This window comes from Balaenoptera ricei, chromosome 15, assembly GCF_028023285.1.
Source record: "Balaenoptera ricei isolate mBalRic1 chromosome 15, mBalRic1.hap2, whole genome shotgun sequence".
Lineage (NCBI taxonomy): Eukaryota > Metazoa > Chordata > Mammalia > Artiodactyla > Balaenopteridae > Balaenoptera > Balaenoptera ricei.
This window is the reverse complement of record NC_082653.1, coordinates 26,178,521-26,202,177: the sequence shown is the minus strand read 5'-3', so window position 1 is coordinate 26,202,177 and position 23,657 is coordinate 26,178,521. Positions and strand designations below refer to the sequence as shown.

At 53.2% G+C, this 23,657-nt stretch overlaps 1 protein-coding gene across 1 annotated transcript; it reads left to right on the top strand.

Annotated features, from left to right (window-relative positions):
• Positions 1-1,486: 1,486 nt before the first annotated feature.
• On the top strand, positions 1,487-17,072 carry BPIFB3 (BPI fold containing family B member 3). The gene is given in 16 exon segments (XM_059897891.1): positions 1,487-1,604; positions 2,324-2,480; positions 4,694-4,798; positions 5,221-5,361; positions 6,807-6,870; positions 8,657-8,715; positions 8,783-8,785; positions 9,504-9,594; positions 9,731-9,800; positions 9,803-9,909; positions 11,138-11,191; positions 13,143-13,313; positions 14,198-14,265; positions 15,456-15,498; positions 16,284-16,347; positions 16,957-17,072. Coding segments are annotated over 16 exon segments (1,425 nt in total). The 5' UTR covers positions 1,487-1,492.
• The last annotated feature ends 6,585 nt before the right edge of the window (positions 17,073-23,657 follow it).

Below are 23,657 nucleotides of genomic sequence, written 5' to 3'. Positions count from 1 at the left end.
TCCTCGTGGAGCTGCAGGAGCGGGTAAGGCAGCCTGCGGGAGACCTGCGGGAGGCTTTATCCAGATCCTCAATCGTTGATCCTGTGACCATCCTGCTGTCCCATCTGAATAATGGGCACTGAAAGAATTCTCCCTAGGAGAACACTGGGGGTACCTGGAGGGTGATGGGAGAAAAAGCCCATTTTGCAGATGGGAAGACTGGGGCTCAGAGAGGGGCAAAAGCAGGGATGTGTGGACTGAGGACAGAATTGTCCTAGGCTCAAGGCGGGGTGTCCATTTTTCTCTAAGCCATGGATTCTGACTGGTTTCTCATTGTGGTAATATTTCCTTCATAAGAGATTCAAGGTTACAGGGAACCCCTCTGGGACCAGTCCTGCTGAGATGGCTGCTAGTCCATACAGAGCCCATATGTACCTCTGTGCAAATGAGGAAAAGGTGTCCTCTTGGGTAGACACAGCCTGCACCAGGGCAAACTATTGGCGAGTGAAGTGGGGCTGGATTTCCATCCACTCTTGCCCCCTCAGCAGGCACCCCCTCCAGCACACAACAGTGCATGGAGGCCCTAGACACAGTCCCTGCCCTCACAGAGCTCACAGAGATGGCTCATGAGGACACAAGCACAATGCATGATCACAAATTGCCTTAAAGTAAATATTCTGGGTGATGTTAGTGACAGACGGGCTTCTGTGGACAAAGTAAAGGATGGAGGCCTTTCCAAGCAGTTGACATTTATTCAGAACCTGAAAGATGAGGAGGAAGTCATGCAAAGAACCAGAGGAAGAGCCTCCCTAACAGAAAGAACAGCATGTGCAAAGGCCCTGAGGTGGAAGGAGCTTGTCATGGCTAAGACTAAGAAGGTCAAAGAGGCAGGCAGGGCCCTTGTGAGTAACAGTAAGGAGCCTGGGTTTTATCCCAAGGGCAGTGGGGGACTGCTGAAGGGTTTAAGCAGGGGTCACATGAGGGGATAGATGGGTATGTGACTGGGTTGGCAGATATGGAACTTCATACAGAAAAATCCCATTCTATGAAACTAGTAAATTAGCCCTGCTCTCACCTCCTATCTCGTTCCTTTCAACATCAATCCAGGATAGAGGCAGAGGAGGAGGAGAGAAACCGGACATGCTAAATCTAACTGCTGAATGTCTCCAATCAGCCACACCTTCTAAAATGGCCTCTTGAGCCAATGGGAAAGCAGTCCAGGAAACAGAGCTCCCATCCTGCTGTCCCAGAGAGGAAGGCCCCTCTGTGGCTCTCCCTCAGAGACAGGTCCAGGGTCACTGGGGCCGCAGAGGACTAAGACTTTTAAGTCAAATGTGTTAGCCGCTGCTTGAATTGGATGGAGAGGGCTTTCCAGGGAGTGAAGCTGGACTTGAGTTGTGCCAGGTGGGCAGGAGGACCCCGGGTTGGGGAAGGGGCAGAGGGAGGATAACGTCTGGGCAAAAGGATGGCCTCAGGGTTCCTGCTTCCGCCCCCAGTAGGTGTGATGCCGGCGATGCTGGGCGTGTGGTCTCTGCTTCTCCTCTGGGGTCTGGTGACTCCGTGCCAGGGGCTGCTTGAGACGGTGGGCATGCTTGCTCGGATTGACAAGGATGAACTCGGCAAAGGTGAGCCCGAGGTGGGCAGTGTGTGAGGGGTCCAGCTGCAGAGTAAACCACCCCATAGATAGGCTCACATGCTTATGCTTCAGGAACAGATGAGAACAGGTTTTGATTCCCAACTGCATAGGGAGTTCAGGGGGTTAAAAGTTTGCTTGCAGGTTCCAGTGGGCGATTAGTTCACTCTCTTCTGAGAGGTGAACCAGGTGGGACGGGCATGCGGGGCCTGTGTCTCCCTCAGGGACGGGGGCGTGGGTGGTTGAGGAGGTCCAGGGGAGGGTGCTGGCTGGGCCAACATCTCTGCCCCACGTTTCTGGGGTGGGGGAACTCCACTGGGCATTTGGTGCTCCAGGGCTCAACGGCCCAGGGTGACCATAGCTGTGAATAGCAAATGCTTCACGGAGGCTACCCCGCCCTGCTGCAACCTCCACAAGGCGGTCCTTTCCATCTTGCCCTTCTCACGATCCGCACAGAGTCAGACCAAGGGTGCCCAGGAGGGGCAGAGGTCGCCTCCTCCCTCTTGATCGTTCCCTGGTGGCTGTGTGCTCCCTCCTTTACTTCTGCCCCAACTTTCAGTGCTACCGGGTGACCCAGGGTCAGGAGCCCTAGTCATACTCTTGGTCCCAAACCCAATTTGCTGTGTGACTTTGGGCAAATCTCTGCCCCTCTCTGGGCTATAGCTTCCTCATCTGTAAAATGAACCTTCCTCCCCACCACCCTGTTTTCAGCCATCCAGAACTCGCTGGTTGGGGGGCCCATTTTGCAGAACATGCTGGGGACTGTCACATCTGTGAACCAGGGCCTCCTGGGCTCAGGGGGCCTGCTCGGAGGAGGTGGCCTGCTGAGCTACGGAGGGGTTCTTGGCATTGTCAAGGAGCTTTCTGGGTGAGTCCTTACAGTGTGGCCGCTTGACCACCTACCTGTGTGCCCTACACGAAGTCTGATCTTTTCTTTGCTTCAGGGAATAGAGAAGATGTTGACTCTTTTTAATTTGTTGGCAGGCAGTGGGAATTTCATGGGGAGCCTGGACAGGGAGTCCCAAGAACCAGAGTCAGAAAATAAGGAGTCTACTGCGTGCCAGGCAGTATGCCCCTGTGGTTGAGGGTTCCAGCTCTGGGGTCAATTTCAATTACTCACTGTGTGACCTGGGGCAAGTTGCTCAGTCTCTCTGGGCTAATCCAAGTTGCTCTCTCTGGGTTAATCCAGGTATCTGCATGGCTCTCTCCCTCCTCCTCTTCAGGTGTCTGCTCCAAAGACCCCTGCCCTGACCAGCCTCTCCTTGTCCCCTTGCCTGCCTTCATGTTCTATAGGGAATGAATCACACCCCTGTACCCCATATATTTCACTTTTTTTTTCCTTGCCTCCCTTACTAGATTATAAACCCCAGGAGGGCTAGGACTTTTGTCTGGCTTGTTCACTGCTGTGTCCCCAGTATCATAAATAGTGCTTGACACATAACAGATGCTCAAAAAATATTTTTGAATGAATGAATGAAATCACTTAAGAGCTAATATTTATAACTTAATGACCACGTAGACAGGTTTTCTGGGTGCCTAGCACTGTGCTAAGCACTGTGAGTAAATTATCCAGTGAATCCAGAGGTAGGAACGTTATCAACTGCACTTAATAGGTGAGACGATCGACGTCCCCACAGGCAGTGAAGGGACTTGCCCGAACTCACCCAGCTAGGAAGTGCAGTAGCAGGGCAGGGCGGGGGTGGTGTCTCGGTGTTTAATCACCGCCATACTGCCTGCCCCAGGTAGGCAGGAACGAGTCCACGGCTGGTGGTGGATCAGGGGATGGCCAAACAACAGGCCTCAAGAAAGGCTGAAGGCCAGGAGAGGGGTATGGGGAAGTGTCACTGTACAGGAGGAAATGGAGTGCTGGGAGCAGAAGGGGAATGGATGCCCACCTCCCAAAACAGTAAACAGATGTCTGGAAGGGGAGCTGGTAAGGACTGACTGCTCAAGGATCACTAAGTGCCAATCTGTGGTAGGTATTGTCATTATCCCTATTTTACACACAGGGAAACTGAGGCACGGAGCAGCAATGTGATTTGCCCAACGTCACCCAGTCAATTAGTGGTAGAGCTGGGATTTGAACCATCTGGCTTTTACTGGCTGCACCATGAGCAACTACTCATGGGGTTGTTGCCAGGACAGTGAATCTGTATCAGGATGAAACAGAGCCTGGCACATAATAAATGCTCCATAAATATTAACTATTATTATTATCATTATTAATAGATCTAGTCCCCCTCCCACTGTAGAATCCCCTCTACTTGGTGAGGCTGGGGCCGCAGACATGAACCATTGTCCTAGCTTCAAAGAGCCGCCAGTATGAGGTCGGACCCAGCAGTCATGATCCTGTAAGCTCAGGGCAGTGATAGAGGCAGTCCAGGCAGGGTGTGGGAGCTGCTCAGAGGAGCGTATTTGCCTAAGTCAGAGAAGCAGTAAGGAGGGCTTCCTGGAGGAGGAGATACCCTAGCTGAAATCAGGAGAGCCAGAGGAGTCACCTAGCTGACAGTGGATGCAGAGTGGAAGGAAAATTAAGGAAAGGGTATTCCAGACTGAGGGAACAGCCTGGGCAAAGGCCCAGTGGACAGAGAAAATAATGAACTGTGGGGAGCTGTGTTTGAGAACCCCCTTGGGTTGTGTGTGTGAGAGCCTAGGAGATGGGAGTGGAAGGACAATGACCCAGGCCAGAGACTGAACCAGGGCTGAGGCCATTGGGATGGGGTGGGGGGAGCACTTTAGCTCATTGAGCCTCCAGTGAGGATGATGATATTACAGTTCCAGAGCATATGCTTTACCAGCTGTGCACCTACATTATCTAATTTTTCTCTGCAACATCCCTATGAAGTGGGAACTTGTATAACCCCACTTAACAGATGCAGAAACTGAGGTCCAGAGAGGTGAAGTAACTGGCTCAAGGGCCCACAGTTGGGTTTATGGGTTAGAAGTGGGACAGTGGACACACCCAAGAAAGGCTCCAGGCTCTGCCTGGTCCGAGATGGTCCAGGCACTGAGGGACTGGTCCTGGGGCAGGGTGGGGGTGGGGGGGTTGTCTGGTAGTCAGTGGCCCTCTCCTCCATGCAGGCTGAAGACTGAGGAAATCACACTGCCGAAGGTGTCTCTGAGGCTGCTGCCTGGGTTTGGGGTGCAGCTGAGCCTGCACACCAAGGTGGGCCTGCATGGCTCCGGGTGAGTGTGCCCCTGGGGACCCCCTACCTCATTGTCTCTCCACACCCACCCCCTGCCCCCCTATTTCCTCCTTCCTTCCTTCCCAAGAGACTCCCACTTTCCTATTCCCTTCCTGGATCCCACCCCACTACCCCTCCCCAGGGATCTCCATCCCACTGACGTCCAGAGACTTCCATCTCTCTCTCTGGAGACCCCTACCCCACTGCCTGGAGCTCACTGGTGGGGGTGAGGGAGGGGGCGCAGGGACATGCAAAGGGGCAGGGAGGCAGGAGGTGAGAGGAGGGAATGGGGCCGCTCACAGGGCTACCCCACCCGCCGCTCGTCAGAGCCCTGGTCAGCGGCCCCGGGGTGGCCGCGGCTAAGGCGGCCCTGGTGGGTGGTGCCTGGCCGCCTGGCCACGCCCCCAGCATCAGGTCTCGCAGCCCCCTGGGGGGCCTCTTGCAGCTGGCAGCTGAGGTGAAAGTGTCGTCGCGGGTGGCGCTGGGCGTGAGCGCGTGGCGTACGCCCATCCACATCCTCACGCGCTGCAGCACGCACCTGGGCCACATCAGCCTGCTCTCAGGGTGAGTCCGCGGTCTGCAGCCGGTGTTGAGCTGCTCCCCGCGCCCGGACCTCCTCGAGCTCATCGCGCGTGCGCGCACCGGGCGGAAGTCTCCTGGGTCTCCAGGGAGCGGACGGCTGGGCGGGGCCTGTCTCACCAGATCAAGCCTCGGCGCAGACCTGCAGACTGGCAGGGACGGGGACTCTGGCCCAGCCTGCAGCTTGCAACGTCCACTCCTGAGCGTCCCCCTTCTCCAGCCCCCGAGATCCTGCCTCCCTTCTTCCAGGTAGAACAAGGGCCCTCTGTGGTCCCTTGACCTGTAGGCATTTCAGTCCCTGCTCTTGGCATATACGAGACCCAGCTCAGCCCCTGACTTGCTGTGTGACCCTCCAGGGGAACCCCTTCCCCTGTCTGGGCTTCAGCGTCCCCATCTGTATAATGAGGACCTAAATTTAATGATCTGGCACTTTTATATCCATCTCTTCCCCCAACTGTCAGGTCACAGTGATCCTTCTTCCATGGGACAGCTGAGGTCCACAGAGGGCAAGGGACTTGCCCAAGGTCACACACACAGCTTGAGGCAAGCACGGAGATGAGCTGGTCTTTGGACTCAGGTCCAAGGCTTTCTCACAGCACTCTGCATCCCCGCCCAGCGACACCTGCTGCCTCCCCTGCCTCACACGTTGAGTCAACCCCTGTTAGTCCCTCTGTTCCAGGCTAAATCCCACACCCACACCTACACCCCACCTTTGCTGGGTGGCCCTGACCAGTGATGGGTTATCGGACAGCTCTGTGTTAGCTCCCAGGAACAGGGTGAACCGGGGTTGGCCCTGTCTGCAGAAGGGTCTTAGTAAGAGGTTTCCAGGCAGGGTCTTGGGCTCCTTAAACCCCAGTGGCTCCATCCTGTTCCTCTGGGCTAGAGGGGGCTTGGAGGGGGTGAAGCTCAGGAGGGTGTCCTGTGGTTGTGGTTCTGTGATTGTCACCCCTCCCTCTGTACCCCCATACTCTCCAAACAGACCTAAGCCCATCTATCGATACATGCACATCCTCAGGCCACCCTCTCAGGCATTCATTCACTTAACAAATACTCATTTATTCAACAAGTACTTATTGAACCCTCACTCTAAGCCAGGTGCTGTTTTAGGCCCAAATGTCTACACATATTGGAGAAGACGAAGGGAACAGACTTTTACTGAGCACCAGACATGTATACACTCCCATTTGATCTCAGCAGCAACTGCTCTCTCTAAGGCAGGCACTGTACGGATGGGGAAACTGAAATCCTCCTCTGGGTCCCATGGTGAGGCAAAGCCAAGATTTAAACCCAGCTGCCCAAAGCCCCAGCCGAGCCCACGAGGAGAGGAGATGCGTGATGTCCAGAACCGCCAGTGCCCACCCTGCCCCGTCATCTGGGTTGGCGCTGTCCCCGCGTGGTGGCCACACCTTCACGCATCTCACTCTGCCCAGGCTGCTGCCCGCACCGCTCTTTGGGGTCGTGGAACAGACGCTCTTCAAGGTGCTGCCAGAATTCGTGAGTGTGAGGGCTGCAGGCCAAGTACACCCTGAGCCGTGCCCCTCCTCCCCCGGCTTTGAGTTAATCTGGGCGCCAGGCAGGATTAGGCTGTGTTTTCCTTCCACGCCCATCAGGTAATCCCATCCTGGCCTGCGCAAGGGCCTCCCAGGTGCCGCCGCCTGCGAGTCTGTAGGTGGGCTGGCACAATCTGTCCCCAGACCTCTGAATCCAGGTGACCTGAGTCCCCTGCTCCCAAATCCAAGTAAGTCCCTTTCTTACCCCCTGCTCTGTCTTTGCCACCTGTATTATTATTATTGACTTTATACTTTTCTTTAAACTAGGTTTGAATTAAAAAATTCGGTCACTCAGTGATTTTAAACGAAGCTCTGTGCTTGGCAAACGTGTCTAGAAGATCACATACATGTACATGTTAAACACATTATGATTAAACTGCTCCAGGATGCTTGTCCATGGCCTGCCCCCGTCGTCCCTTGAACCACACTTAAGAAAAGCTGGTCTGGCCAAAGCCCCAATTCACTGAGGACAGAGAGAGGAGGGCTTGTTGGGGTCACACAGCCAGCAAAGAGCAGTCAGGCCTCCTGATCCCCAGTCCTGGCAGGACCTCTCCTGTGAGTCCTTGTTAAGAACACCCATGGAGATGGCAAGCGTGTGGGGGACTGAGGTTGGCAAAACTGCCCTGGGCTTGAAGAATCCAATCAGAAAAGAAGCTCAGGGGGAGAAGGGGAGCTCCCAGCAGCAGGGGCCCCAGCCCAGGCCCATCTCAGGTAGATTTCAACAAGGGGGTGTGGGTACATTTAAATTGTGGCCCATAACTGGGGTCTCTGGACCATTAGCTGCAAGACAGGATTCATGTGACTCAAAGAGGTTTTAAAAATAAGAGTTAATTACCAGCACTTAGAGATTGGAGATTTCTCTAAACAATCCCATTTCTGGCTTCTCTTATGCAATCAGCCACCCCAGCTGCACGTACCTCCTTCCTGTAGGGCGCACATGGCTGGCGCCCAGGAGGTTCTTCCCCCCACCCATCACAGCCCCTCTGGTCTCTTCTCATTTCCGAGACGTGCCTGACCTCAGAAGCCCTGGAGTTTGGGGCTCCAAGTTTAAATGAAAACAGCTTGTCTCTCTGAGAACAGCTGTGACCTTGGACAGGTCACTTCTTTTCTCCGGCCCCAGCAGTAGAATGAAGGGGCTGAAGGAGTGAAGGGGCTGGGCTGGACCACCTCTGGGATTCCTGCTCTGGCGGACTCAGATTCTGTGATTCCCAGACTTGGGATTCTGGAAGGCGGACAACTTGTTCCCTAATGTCACAGCCCAGGGGTTTTTAGGAAACCCGGGGTGGTGTGCACAGTGGATGCCCTGGGCCAGCCCTGATTCCAGGTGGAGGGGAGGAGGCGCCCCTCTGGGGGATCTGGATTGTAGGTCTCCCAGTGCCCACATGGATGGCAGGAGGGACCTGAGACCTTGTTTCCTTGGGGGAGGGCCTTGTCCCTACACCCCAGCTAGCCTCTGGAATGTGTCTTCTTGTCCCCCCAGCATCCTCCAAGGTTTTCTGAGGGGACTCATGTAACTGGCCCTCTCCACCACCCACTCCGCCCTCTGACACTTCAAGCTCCAGCCCCTCCCCTGCCTCCCATCTGTGTGTCTCGCCATCCATCTACATCGTCTGCCTTACCTCGGTCCCTGGGACCACATAGCAAATCATTCAAAGAAAATGAAGCTGTTCCCCGTGCCAGGCTGGGGCCCGCTGTTACTCTCCTGTAACTCCTGTCTCCTCCGGACACAGCCGTGCCCCGTGGTGGACAGCGTGCTGGGCGTGGTGAATGAGCTCCTGGGGGCTGTGCTGTGTAAGTTGGGGCCCACCCTCCTCCTCTCTGCACCTGCTCTTACGTCTCCCCCACCATTACCCCAGCGGGTGGGGTACCAGGGAAGAGGACGGGGCAGAATTCTGGGACCTTTCATGTCTTCCTCAGACTGACGAGGCCGCCACTTTGAGGAGGCCTAATGGTGGCGTTCTGAGCTGAGGTCAGTTCCGCAGGGTGAGGAGACCCGGAGCCATCCAGGTCTCCATCTGCCGGGGGCTTCAGGCCACTTACTGAGCACCGGCGGTGTGTCTGGCACTGTCAGAAGCATGAGGCAGATACTGTTATTATCTGGACAGACAAGATGACTGAGGCTCAGAGCTTAGGTAAGGAACCCAAGGCCCCGCAGCCACAGTGGCCCCCAGCCTCTCTGAGCCTTGTGGAGACATGGATGCCTTTTGTATTCACAAAAGGGCCTTGAAAAGTATAAAAATGCATAACTAGGATAAGGATAGAAAACTTGGGGGCAGATATGTCTCTGAATGTGGTATTATATGAGAGAGACAGGGCAACAACGTGGTTGGTGGCACCGGCTCTGGAAAACAGGAACCCTGGCTTTGCTACTCTGTGGCTTGTGTGGGCTGGGGCTGGTGACTTCCTCTGTTGGAGCCTCAGTTTCCATATCTGTAGAATGGGGATGACAGTAGTGCCCTGGTGAATGCTTAGTAGAGTTTTAGGCGTTCAGCAGGCACTCTATAAATAGAAGCAGAGCCTGTTATTACTGGGGCCTGGGCTCATGAGGTCTTTCTCCTTCCTCCCCTCCTCATGCAGGCCTGGTGCCCTCGGGGCTCTTGGGTCCGTGGAATTCACTCTGGCCACATTGTCTCTCATCTCCAACCAGTACATAGAGCTGGACATCAATGTGAGTGCCTGCCGAGGCCCCGCCCACAGGTAGGGGTGGTGGGGTACAAGTGGAGGCCAGGCAGGGGATGCTAAGTCAAAGCCAGGTGAGTGAGCTGCCCTGAGACCCTGCCACGCGCTGTCTCCTGCCCCTGCAGCCCATTGTGAAGAGCGTAGCAGGTGACATCATCGACTTCCCCAAGCCCCCCAACCACATCAAGGTGCCCCCAACGAGGACCACACATCCCAGGTGACTGTGCCTCTCTACCTCTTTAACACCGTGTTTGGGCTCCTGCAGACCATTAGTGCCCTTGACCTGGACATCACCCTTGAACTGGTGAGTACGGCACCCTGCCCTGCTGGACCTTGGCAATGCTAGCGGTGACCTAGTCACATCATCACTGATCAGCCTTGACGAGCCCTCTTCTTATAATAGGAGAGAGTTGGACAGGTTTATAGCATGCACATACCCACTCTTGTCCTTCAGGCAGACATTGCTAATTGATAATGGCCTCTACTTGGCTAAACCTGAATGGAATTTCCAAATCCTTCTCAACATGACACTCAGGACGTTACTTTGAATTGGTCAAAATTGGCATATGAAATGTAGCCAACTTCCCATCCCTGCACCAGATGAGCCCTTCTAGAGTCAAAGCCCAATTTTACACTAAAGTGTGAATGGCTAACATTCCCACTGCTTTCTTAAGAGCATATTTGAGTTGGAGAGAAGAAGACTAGGGTTGGACTATACCAAAGGTCACTTGGACATTTGTTTTGAAGCTTCTGAGACCTCTCTGTTTCCATTCTGGCCCCCTCTCACACCCTCACAGATGTCTGGAAGCCCCAGCCCCCGGAAGCCTTAGCCAGAGACATTTTCTTGGTCTCAGCCCTGTCCAAAGGCAGGGAGCTCTGAGCTACCTGGGATCCTACCTGCAGCTCAGCCCAAGGGAGCAGGGATTGATTACTCACTTCCTGCAGGTGGGGTCCAGAGAGCACACTGAAGGCCTATGGGGTGGTTGGAACAGGGTCCTGAGCTGGGAGGCAGGTGTGACCAGATTTTCCAATTTTTTAGCCAGAAACTGCAAATTTATATGAAATGTCCTGATGTGTAAATAGTGGAAACAAATTTATAGTATTTGAAAATATTTTTGGGGTAAAAGGCAAAAATGTCTGGGATCAGATCCCTGGGCCTTCAGATTATGCGCTCTGGCAGGGCAGTTTAGAAGTTCTAGAATTAGCCTGACTGGGTTAAAGCCTGGTGCCACCATTTACCAGCTTATGACCCTGGACAGGAGCCTCAGGTTTCCCATCTGTAAAATGGGAATAATCGTAGCACCCACCTCCTCGAGCAGTTATAAAGGTGAAATGAGTGAAGGCACACAAGACCCTTAGCATGTGTCTGGCATGTAGTAAGCACTCATCATTGGTCAATAGAAGGAACATGAGTGTCTGTAGAGAGGTATGTATAAAATTGGGTAGGGGAAAACTACTTTGTGTGTGCTGAGGGATCCCTATTTGGCTCTGTGTTTACCCCCCACCCCCATCCCATTTGGTCTTGGGTCCAGGTTTCCAGCAGTGTTCCACTGACAACTACAGAGCTGGCAGCTTTGGTCCCTGAGGTGAGTGACCCTTTCGTGGGCTTTGTTCACTGTAGCTCTTTCCTGATGACCCTGAGTGGACTCCAGAATCTTTCTCAATACAGCTCTCCAGACAGCTGCAATTGAATGTTGAGTGCAAATTCATACTAAAGTGTGATTGACTAACACCTTATCCTTTCCTGATAGCAGATTTTGCTTAGAGAAGAAAGGACCAGCGTCTAACTGCGCCAGAAGTCAACTGGGCATTTGTCCTGGGGCTGTTGCTCCTATGTCAAGCAGATTCTTTCCAAGTGATTGAGCCCCCTCCCTCCAACTGCCTTACTTCATCTTGGTCTCAGTCTTCTTGTCCTCAGAGAGAAGACTCAGGGCAGTGGCCATGGAGATGAAAGAGAAGGGGGGAGATTCAGGGAGATTTGACTAGTGGGCATCAGTCAGTACGTGACTGCAGGGCCTGGTCCTCAGCTTTCCCATCCCTCCAACTGGTGCTGAATCAGCTTCTTTCCAGCTGTGGGAATCTGAATTATACTGAAGTTGAAATGACTACTACAAGGTCTTTACGTAACAGCAGATTCTGACAGAGGTTAGAAAGAGACCCACAAGGCCTGGGCTTCCACCAGAGAAGATGGAGAGGGCAGCTGAATTTGGGGACACAGACAAATTCTGTGAGTCCTTGAAGGTGGTGATGGAAAGCAGCTTTGGTGGGCCTGAGTGGGGCCTCTGCTTATTGGTGTTTTGGGCTAAAGGGCATAGGTGTCTCAGGCAAAGGCTGAGATTGGGGCTAGACATTCAGAAGAACCTCGTTCTTCTGAGGAGTTGTAAGATGGTGGAAAGGGACTTGGGGGAGGCCAGGGTGGCAGGAGCAGGGACCCATGGATGCAACAAGGCATGCCATGTCTCTTAGCCTAGGGAGGCTGGGCTTGTCTCTGGAGCCTGAAGCCTTTGTTTTCACAGCATCAGAGCCCTGTGTGTGGCCCCAGTTCTGAGTTTGGTTCCATGGCTTCAGAATCTGTGGATATAGGAGGCTGGAATCCGGTGATTCCCCCTGTCTTTATGATACTGCAACCCCGGGAGTTGGGGCTTGAGGAATTGGTCACCAGATCCCAGCATTCAAGTGATTCTAACCTTCTGTGGATGCGTGGTTTCCAGCATTTCTGTAATCCACGATGTCGTGATTATGAGATTCAGCATTTGCTGATTGTGTGATTCATTCAGTCAACTAATATTCACTGAGCACCTACTATGTACCAGGCCCTGTGCTAGGTGCTGGGCATGCAGAAGGGGCAATTGGTGAAAAGTAGACAAAAGTCTCCGTGTTCAAGGAGCTGCCATTGTGGTGGGAGGGACAGACATTGAACAAATAAATAAGTAGAATATACACAGTGTCAGAAAGGTGGAGGAGGGTGCTCTGCAAAGCCCTCATTGAGGAGGCGATGTGTGAGCTGAAGGCTGAAGGAGGGGATGGAGGGAGCCATGTGGGTGTCTGGGGAAGACAGTTCTGGCAGAGGGAGCAGCAAGTGCAAAGGCCCTGAGGTGGGAGCATGCCTGGCTAGTTGGAGGAACAGCGAAGTGGTCAGTGAGTCTGGAGAGGAGAGAATGAGGGGCCAGTAGTGGGAGGTGAGATAGGAGGGCAGAGGATGGATGATGTAGGGAGTGTAGGCATCGGGGATATTTTTTGTTTTGTTTTTTTATGTTGTGTAATAAAGTGTGTCCTAGGGGGAGGATTTTGACTCTGATTGGTTGTTCTGTGGATTGGTATCTCCACACCTGAGTGTCAGCCTCGTGGGGGCCAAGACCAGGCCTGTCTGGTTCAGGCTGTTACCTCAGTTCCCAGCACGGTGCCTGGGGCCCACTAGGTGCTCAATGAGTGTTTGTTGACTGACTAACTGATTCTATTAGTGGAGCATCTAAGCTGCCCCTGCTTCTCTCCTCATGCCCCTACTCTGCCCCCGACTCTGCCCCTGCTTCTCTCCAGACCCTGAGGAAGCTGCCACCAGGCCAGCAGCTCCTGCTCTCACTGAGGGTAAAAGAAGCACCCACGGTCACGCTCCAGGACAAGAAGGCCATGGCCTCCGTCCCAGCTAACATCCATGTACTGTCCTACCTCCCTAAAGGGACCCGTGAAGCCTTCTTCCAGCTGAACAGAGTGAGCAGCTGAGGGGTGGGAGCTGGCATTGGGGTTCTAAGTAGGGCTGACCCTCTCCAGGCTGCGGATCTCAGGGTGGGAGGCCCCATGTGGCACAGCACAGGAAACCCTGCCCCCAATGTCATCACCTGAGCTGAGATCCAAGTGCCCTTGGACTCCCAGCTGCTCCCTCATCACACACGTGTCCACTGTGCTTCCTCAGGACCTCAGGAATTGCCCCCACCTCCCCAGCCTCTCTGTGCTCACATATCTCTTGGATGACCCTCCAGCTCCCTCCTGGCCCCCACCTCCAGTCTGCTCCCCTCTACCCCACCGCTACTGGTTTTCCCAGCCATACATCCGGGCAGTGGCAGGTCCTTCCCCTGCTCACTCTCTGCCCTGGCTCTGCACGGCCAAACACCATTCCATCCCCAGCCCCTTGCCTCATCCTTGTGCCTTTCCCAGCCTTGCGCCCTAAGCCAGTTACTCAGGGCTACCTGGTCGCACCACCCTGCCTTTGTTTGTGCAGGGACCACCACCTGGAGGGCAGCTTCTCCCCTTCCCTTGGCTAACTCCTCACCTTCCAAGATTCAGCTCAGGAGTCACCTCACGGGGGATGCCTTCCCTCACCCACTGCAGGCTGGGTTGAGGGTCTGTCCAAGCTCCTGCAGCCCTAGAGCTGCCTCGCATCCAACACCGATTGCCCTCAGTACCCTGGTTCTTGAGCGCCAGAACCTTCAAGTTACCTCCTCATAGCCCAGCGTGGACCCTAACACACGGTAGGGCCTCAGCAAGGGGTAGTGGAGGAAATAGACGGTGGAAATTCACCTGTTGGCCAAGGCAGACCTGTCCTCAAGTTCCTTCTGCCAAATTCAGTGTAATCTCTGCCTGCTGTTCCCATGCAGGTGATGACTTTAAATGCCCAGCTGGCTCCGTCAGCTACCAAGCTGCACCTCTCCCTGTCCCTGGAACGGTAATGTGGGATCCTGGGCCTTGTCTTTACGAACAAGAATTAGGGACCGACAGAAACCCTCTCTTATTTCTTGAGCAGCAACTAAATTGCAAGTGTTTTACCAGCATCTTCCTTGCCTCTGGGACCTGCTGGGAAGGGGTGGTATTAGCCCATTGTACAGATGAGGCAACTGGGGCCCAGAGAATTGGCTCCAGAGTGGGCATCTTCCACTGCACCTGCTCAAAAGCTGGCCCTGGAGATAAACCTGCTGTGGGGTATGGAGTCTAGACTCCTGAGTTATCAGCCCTAGAGGCTGGCCGTGGAGGTAACTGTCCTTGAATGTTGTCAGATGCTTTGTTATTCATGTGGACTAGCTATTTCTCTAGTTTCTCCACCCCTGTGGTAACTAGGCCTCATGATAATCATAATGACCAAGGTGGTGATGTTGATGACGATCTTTCCTTACACGTGCATGGCACAAAGCCCAGGCTCGCACAGTGGGTTGTCCCTGGAAGCAGGTCCACAGTCTGGGCCTCCATTCTCTGGGCCCAGTGCTCTCACCTTGGCCTGGGGCCTCTCTGTCCCTCCCCTGGATACAGGGGTTTTCCCAGGGGACTCTGGGATCAGACTGTCCTGGGCCATAGGTACCCGGTGCTCACCGGACCCCTGCCGGCCCCTCAGGCTACTACTACCCCCCTACAGGGCTCCACCATCGCCCCATTTGTAAGCTTGACAAAAGGCCTCACTGACTGCCAGGGTTCGTCTCCCCTTCCTGGTGGCAATTGAAGCCTCAGCCCTTCAGGAGACAGAGATGTGTGTCCGGGCTCTGGCCCTGGACCTGCATTTGAGCCAGCTGTGATCCGTTGGTGGTTTATTGCCTTTAGTGAGCAGCTGTTGGGTGCAGGGCACTCTGTGTCCAAGGCTCAGTCTATGGGAGGGCCACTCCTTAGAGAGGTTCAGTCAAACAACTGGGATTCAGACCAAGGCTCCAGGGCCATGGAGTCGGAGGTGGCAGTCATGATATCTCAGAAGGAGATTAGCTCCCTCCAGGCCCATTTTACAGGTGGGAAAACTGAGTCTCTGAGTCAAGGCTGGATAGAGGCAGAGTTGGCCCTGTAACCCTGCTTCCTGATCCTGGAGAGCTAGGGGTGGGGCAGGCTGGGGGTGTGGTGGGTGCTGGGGCCCCTCAACATCTCTTTTCTCTCCACCAGGCTCAGTGTCAAGCTGGCCTCCTCCTTCGCCCACGCCTTTGTTGCAAGTTCCTGGGAGGGTGAGCAGCTTGGCATTGGTGAGGGTCTACAGGTGGGGGTGGAAAGGAGGCAGGATGAGTCATGGGCCATATGACTGAGCTGGCCCCAGTCTGGGCTCTGCCCCAATAAGCCAGAGTGGGCAAACATCCGGACAGGTGTGTGTGGGAAGGGGGGGTTGCGGACACACATACGCACGTATAATATAGTCATTGTCTTAGGAAAGTGAATCTCATGATCTTCCAAAGTCTTGGAACCTCACAAAGTTGTAAATGTGTAGAACCTCACTAGGGTTCAGAATTCTGGAATTTCACACAGTAATAAGGTTCCTAAACTCAGAAAGTTCTAACATTTCAGAGGCCCACAGAGCCCTTAGTTTCCTGCTTCTCAGAGGCCTGAGGTTCTAGAATTTCACGATGGTCTCAGGTTCTAGGTCATTCTAAGTGTTTCTAAACTCACAGGAATCTAAGATCAGACCACACAGAGTTACTGGCGCTGGGCACATTTCCTCCCTCTTTCTCAGACACAGGCCCCACAGACCCTTCCTCCGGGAGAGCGGCTCGTCCAAGCTCATGGGGCACAGGGTGAACCCTGCCTAAATCACAGAATCCCCTTTGGGGTCACTGGTGGACAGCCCACCCCAGCGGGCCCTGTGTCTACCAGGAGCTATGTCCTCAGGCATGGGGGTGGGGAGGCTGGGGCAGCTGGGCCTCTGGATTTTTATCCCTGGGGAAGGGTTGCACAGCTCCCTGCAAAGCCACACCTCCCAGCCCTCTGTGTGCTCTGTTGCAGGCGTCCCGTTTAGAAGAATGGCTCAGTGATGTGGTCCGGGTAGCTTACATGCCAAAGCTCAATGGTAAGGGCAGCCTTCACTGTCTTCTTGGACACATGGAGTGTCTGAACTCAGTATTGCCAAATCCATTGCCTCTCTCCATTGTTATTTTTTTTTTTAATTTTTTATTGAAGTATAGTTAATTTACAATGTTGTGTTAGTTTCAAGTGTACAGCAAAGTGATTTGGTTATTATCCATTGTTCTTAATAGAGACACTGAGGCTGGAGAGGGGTTGATCCCCATTTCCAAGATGCAGAAACCAAGATTGTTTCCATTCAGACAACATTGATTAGCTCCTACATCATGCCGGACTCTGGGCCTCAAGAGCTTGTGTTCAAGCTCACAATCCAGAGTGAAATAGTCATGTAAACAAATGAGTAGAATATAGATGACCCAGAATGTGCAAGGGACTGACAGAACCTCAAGGAGGTTCTACTGAACGGACCCCTTAAGATGATACAGAAAAAGGACATTTTCATTTGGGTTTAGTAGGATGAGTAGGAGTCTGCCAGTATGGGAACCTGAGTCTCCAAGAAGAGAACTGCCTCGCTAAAGAAAGTTGTGGAATAGGGTCAGCAGGTCCCACCTTGGCTCCCCACATATCTTTGCTTTCAGCCACACCCTCTTCACAGTGAACCTGGATGTTGGAATCCCCCTGCCTAAGGTTCTCAATGTCAATTTTGCCAGTGCGGCCCTCGTGATCATAGCGGTGAGTTTCCCATGCAGGTGTGGCCTAGATGGGCCTTAAGCTTGTCTCTGGAGAGCCCTGCTTGAAACTCATGAGGGGACTGCTCTGCTTCATCAGCTGGTCTGTCCCTGCACCATTTTCTAAGTTGCTCAGGGATTATAAATTACCTAATTTGGGAATGGCAAATATACAACGTATGTGCTATCACTCCTTCCTTACTTGCCCGTGGCAGACATTGTCAAGCAGTCACAGAGTTCTTTCCTGCTCAATTCAGACACAGGACTGGCCGATAGGATGGAACCTCAGGTTTACTCACAGAATCACAGTTCCCCTGGTCCAGGGGTAGCAAGTACACGTTCTGTCTCTCCCTTCTGCTGTGCCCGTGGCAGGCGTGGCTAATAGATCATGACATTTTTTCTTACTGAATATTGACATGGCCTCACAATCCTTTTCAATCCAGCACAGCTTTGAGTCTCGGTACAGCTCTGGGAGGTGGGCAGATCAGGGAATTCTGGGCCCATTTCTCAGATGAGGACCAAGGCTGAAGGAGGCCACATTTCTGGCCCAAGGTCACACAGTAAATTAGCAGGAGAAATGGCACTTGAACTTATGTCTCTTAAGTCCTAAAGTCAGTGACCTCTCCCACACTGAATGTCATTTATTCATCATTCATTCATTTCTTCATTCATTCACTTAATAAGTGCCAGCTGTGTCCCAAGTACAGTGCTAACCCCAGGGCATGGGGTGGGGGGGCACACAGAGATGGCTGCAGGGATGAGGGTATGTGGTGGCGGTGTTGGGCACAAGGACTCAGAGGGCCTAACCTTGAGCCGTTGCCACTTGCAGAATGCTGTTGTGCTGACGTGGCATCCTGAGGCTGACAGCTGGCCACCATCCCTCCCTGTTGACTGCCAGAGTCCTGTCCATCTGCCCGCTCTGCCTCAGTTTCCCTCCCAGGCTCCAGCCTGTGTCAGTGACAGTGTAAGTGTCCTTTATCCACGCAGGCTCACCCAGGTGCTCTGGCCCTGCAGCTCTGCCCCCAGTCTGGGGTGGGGACTGCAGGGTCAGCCCCAGCACTCTGCTTTGGAGAAAGCTCTGGCGCCTCCTTGGCAAGTCCTGAGCTCTCAATAAACGACTCCTCTATCTCAGCACCTCCCGGCTGGTTTGTTCTCCAGTCACACAGGGGCTACCTTGGCCTCTGCCTCTGGTGCCCTCCCCAGCTCCAGGCAGGGCTCCTGGGAGGTGAGGGAACTTGGGGCCTAGTCACTGTAGCTTCACATCCCAAACTTTGCTGGTTGGCCCGGGCAGCCTCTGTGTCTCGTCCTGCCTTCCTCCGCCTCTGCCTCGAGCTCCCTGTGTCCCTCTCCCCTCCCACCCTTTCACTCTCCTCTCTCTATTTTTCTAAATACCTCCATCTTTCACTCTGTCTCTCTGAGTCTGAGTCTGTGTCTGTCTGTCTCTGTCTCTCTGACTTTGGGACATTTCTCAGAAGTGATGTCTGAGCTGAATTTTGAAGGGTAAGAGTTTTCCAGGGAGAAAAGGAGCCAGCATTCCAGGAAGCAAAGATGAGTGAGACTCAGTGTTGCCCGGGAGGGATCACTACTGACTACACACCTGCTGTTGACACACCTCAGGATAGACCTCAGGACAAAGCTACACTGAGGAAAGCTACACTGTGCGGGCAGGGAAACTGACACCAGACAGGAGCCTGGCTGGCCCAAGGCCTCACAGTAGCAGAGCTGGGATGGGAAAGTGGGAGTCCTGCCTCTCTCTCCTGGGCTCCTCTCTGCTGCTCAGGATGGGCCTCCTTGGTTCTGGGGAATGGCCCCAAGTTGGTACTTATGAGTGGGCCTGAGTGAAAAGGTGCCAGTTAAGTTTTGGGAACTGGATCAGAGGATTTGAGGGGGATGCAGAGGAGAGTTGGAACCCATCTAGAGGTTTACCCACCAATAGGAATGACCATCCTCCCATCCATCCATCCATCCATCCATCCTTTCATCCACCCACCCATTCATCCTTCCATCTACCCATCCATCCACCCACCCACCCATCTACCCATCCATCCATTCACATACCCATTCATCCTTCCATCCATTCATCCATCCATCCATTCATCCACCCACCCACCCATTCATCCTTCCATCTACCCATCCATCCATTCCCATACCCATTCATCCATCCATCCATCCACCTTCTACCCTTTCTTCCTACCCCTGTCCCTTCTTTCCTCCTTCCCTCCCATCCACCCACCTACAATTACTGGCACCTACTACATGCCAGGCCTAGTGCTGAGTGACATGTTGGGATTTATCTTTGACTCCTTTCTCATCTCCAGTGTCTCCTGACTCCCATCCAGAACAATGCAGTGATTAAATGAGTAGCTTGTGTTAGCTGCCTGTGTTCAGATCCCATCCGAGCTGCCGTGTGGCCTCAGGCAAGTCTTTTAATCTCGCTGACTTTCGATTTCTTCATCAGTAACTTGGAGATGATAGTAATTTGGTTTTGAGGGTTAACCAGCACTCAGGATGGTGACTCACCCATCAGAAGCCCTCAGTGCCTTTAGCTCGTGTTACTGCTGCATTATTCTCCCTCCTCATCCTGCCTTCACCTGTTCCTGCCTCTCTACCCAAACCCCAGCACACCCTCCTCCTCTCTCACGAGGACCGCACCTGCCCTCCCTGTCCTCACAACCTCCTCTCTTCCATCCTGTCCTCCTTCAGCTCATTCTTGACCTTCCATGGCTGGATTCTCACGGCCAACAGGAAATCATCCAAACTCCCAGGTTTGGCATTCAAGGCTGCCTAGACGTGGCCTCAGCTGATCCTCTTGGAGCATGAAGAGGGAGCAGAGCTATCTCTGTGCCTCAGGCTCCTCATCTGCGAAATGGGAATCCCATAGGACTCACTCATAGGTCGTTTGAGGATGAAATGAGACAGTCCTTGTAGAGTACTGAGAAGAGCGCCTCCAGCCTCACGTGCCCTAGGCAGGGTCTATTATTGTGTTCACACTGGATGTCACTGCCTCACCCTGTTTTCCACTTGACCAAGAGCACCTCAAGGTCAGGGAGGGTCTTTGTCATGGCGAGACCTGTGGCTGCACACAGTAGCAGTGAGAGCAGCTAACCTCTACTGAGCACTTACTGTATACCGGACATTGTGTTAGATGCTTAACATCCCTTTGCTCAGTTAATTTTCATAGTGACCATGATCAGTGGGTATTATCACCCTGTATTACATATGAGGAAACAGGCTCAGAGAAATGGAATTGGACAGCTTCTAAGTGGCAAAACCAGGATTTGAACCAGGTCCTTCTTACCCTTACTCCAAAGCCTGGGCTTTTCATGGCTACGCTATAAAAGTAATACTTGCTGTGTTAATTTTATGCTTAATAAGAGCCAGAAACTGTTCTAAGGGCTTTAGATACATATGTCATCAACTCCTTGAATCAACCCTTCTTTCTAGGAACTGTTTTTACCTTCATTCTAGAGTTGAGGAAACCTGAGGCACAGAGAGGTTAAGAGACTTGCCCAAGGCCACACAGCTAGGAAGTAATGAGGTTAGAACCTGAACCCAGGCCCTTGACTCCAGAGCCCAGGCTCTGAACCTCCGCACTTAGAGTGGGCAATGAAACCAGACGTGCAGGAAGCCCCCCGTTCGGCAGCCCCCCGCAGGCCTGGCGAGCTGACGGTTCATGAGGGGGACCAGTGCTGAGAGGAGGGGTTGGTAGTGGGGCTGGTTCTGTTTCCTGGTCTTGACAGCCTCCTGCATGAATCCCCCACGTGGCCCCCTGCAGGCTGAGTCACCTTCAGGGTGAGTTACCTCCCAGGGCCTGGTCCCACCAGCTCCAGACAAAGGTGCCTTTTGAACGCTAAGCCCAGGTGATCTCCCTGGTGCCGGAGCTACACTAATCCTCTCGGGGCCTGAAGGGGCAGGCTGGCCTCATGGCCACCAGGACTTGGCTGGTCTCAGGACTGAGGACAGGCACAGAGCCTCTGATGACTGACCTTCATGTGTGCACCGCCCTCTACAATTTACAGTGGGCGTTGATCCCTGCTCTCTGGTGGGAGGGATGGGGAGGTGGAGAAAGGCACAGTTGCCCTCTTTGCATTGTATTTCAATTTTATTTTATTTTATTTTTTAATTTTTTAAAATAGATTTTATTTATTTATTTATTTATTGGCTGCATTGCATCTTCCGTGGCTGTGCGCGGGCTTTCTCTAGTTGCCGAGGGCTTCTCTTGCGGTGGCTTCTCTTGTTGCGGAGCACAGGCTCCAGGCACGCAGGCTTCAGCAGTTGTGGCACACGGGCTCAGTAGTTGTGGTGCACGGGCCCAGTTGCTCCGTGGCTTGCGGGATCCTCCCGGACCAGGGCTGGAACCCGTGTCCCCTGCATTGGCAGGCGGCCGCTCAACCACTGCGCCACCAGGGAAGCCCCTGTATTTCAATTTTAAAAGGCAATATTTTTGTTTAACAAGCAGTTTTATCACACTAAGTGCCAGGAATGGGGAGTCAAAAACGGGGTTTACTGAGCCCCCATGAAGCTCCAGGTATATTCCAGATGTTTCCTCTTTAATCCTCAAAACCCTGCTGGGAAAGTGTGATTATGCCCATTTCTCAGATGGCCAGACTGAGGCCCCAGAGGAGAAGTGATTGTCCAGAGCTGAGAAGGCATATGGGATGTAGGAACACAGGCACATGTGGTTCTTAGGGTCCCTACCCTGGAGCCCGTCTAGCCCCTACAGATGATAAGATGGTCCAGGGCCCGGGCTCAAGCACCCCCCTCACACCCCTCATGGTTTTCACTGACTTGCTGCCTTGTGGTGCCAGCAGGGACCCAGAATTATGGGAATAAAAATGCCATCTACTGAGCACCTACTGTGTGCTGCGCCCTGTTCTCAGCACTTTGCATGATTAAGTCACCTGACCTTTACAACCTCCTCTTGAGGCCAGGCCATTCTGGTCACCATCTCAACACCAAAGAAACAGGCTTGGAGAGAACTGGCAGCAGAATTTGAACCCAACATCTGGCTCCAAAGCCTGTCCCATTAATGCACCCACTGCAGATAGGGAAACTGAGTCCCAGAGAGGGGCTGGCCCAGGGGCCAGTGGTGACATTGGTGAGCTTGGCAGGACTTAACATCACCCATGCCTGCCTTCAGAGCCTCCATTGCCCCCAGGGAGTAGGGAGGAAGCATCTCCCTGCAGAGTTCGGCAGAACTCACATTTATTCTCAGCCTGGCTTGAGAGCAGGCCTCGGTGGGGAGAGACAAATGCCCCCTCACCCTAGAGAGGTTCTCAGGTAGGCCTGGTGGGGGAGGGAGGAAGTGGCATCAATTAAACATGGAGGTAGGACCTAGGCTGGGGCTGGGGGTAAGAGGCAAGGAGGACTCAGATTTCTCCCCAGCTGGTATGGAGAGAGTAAGGGCATTCATTCATTCATTCATTCATTTGCTACACTGGTATCTGTACCTGTGTTGGGCTGGGAGTGGGGCACAGGCTTGGTTTCCCCAGAGTAACACCATCTCAGGGGGTTGGCATTGCAGAGGGCCTTGGGGGGGGCATCCAGAGGAAGGGTCAGAGTTAGGGGTTGTCACAGAAGGCTTTCTAGAGCAGCTGGCATTTCTGCAATAGTGTGACTAATGGAATCTGGAGAAGGGTATTCTATGGCAGAGATTGCACATGCAAAGGCCCGGAGGCAGGGAGGCTGGAGGTGGTGGTGGTGAAAGGAACGAGCAGCACTGGTGTGGAAGGCAGATCCTCCTTGAATGCCAAGGAGGAGGTCGGGGCCGTGTCCCAGCAGGTTTTGGAGGGGGCAGTGACTGCCACTGAGGGGTGGGAGCAGGCACTGACTGGGAAAGAACAGGAGGGAATATTCTGGGGTGATGAAAATGCTCTATATTAAGATAGGGGTGCAGGCTACATACTGTATAACATGTCAATTTTCAACAAGTAAACACAACATTTGTGCCTTTCACTGTATGTAAATTTTACATCTAAAGAAAAGAATCATAATGGCATGCATGTTGAAATGTTTAAAGGGAAATATACTGCTAACTGTAACTTTCTTTGAAATACATTTTTTTTTAAAAAGATGGATTAATGGATGAATAGATATGCAATAAAGCAAGTATAACAAAATGTTAATGGTAGATGTAGCTGGTGGGTGTAAGATGACAAGCATATGGGTGTTCGCTGTATACTTCTTTCAACTTCGCTGTACGTATAGACATTTCATAATGAAATATTGGGAGAAAATCTTCTGCAGGTCAACAGAAGCCTATCTGCTTATTCTCTTCGCACCTGCCCCAAGTTTGAAGAGCAGATCCGTATCCATCTCCCTGAATCCTCAAATCAGTCCTGTGAGGCAGGTATTGTACTCATTTAGCAGACGGAAATATGTAATGAGAGGCACAGAGCAGGGAAGTGGCCGGCCCAACATCAACCAGTGAGTTCAGGGTTGAGCGAGGTCTGAACCAAGGTCAGCCTGACGCCGAGTCTGGGCACAGTAGTCTGCCCAGGCCATCTGGAGTGGGCAGTGCCTGCTTTAGAGCTGGAAACTAGATGCGTCTGGGGGTGTTTCCACTTCCGCCATCTGGGGGCCTAGCTAGGGTCTCCAGGAATGTGCCCAGACCAGGGGCTGATAAACC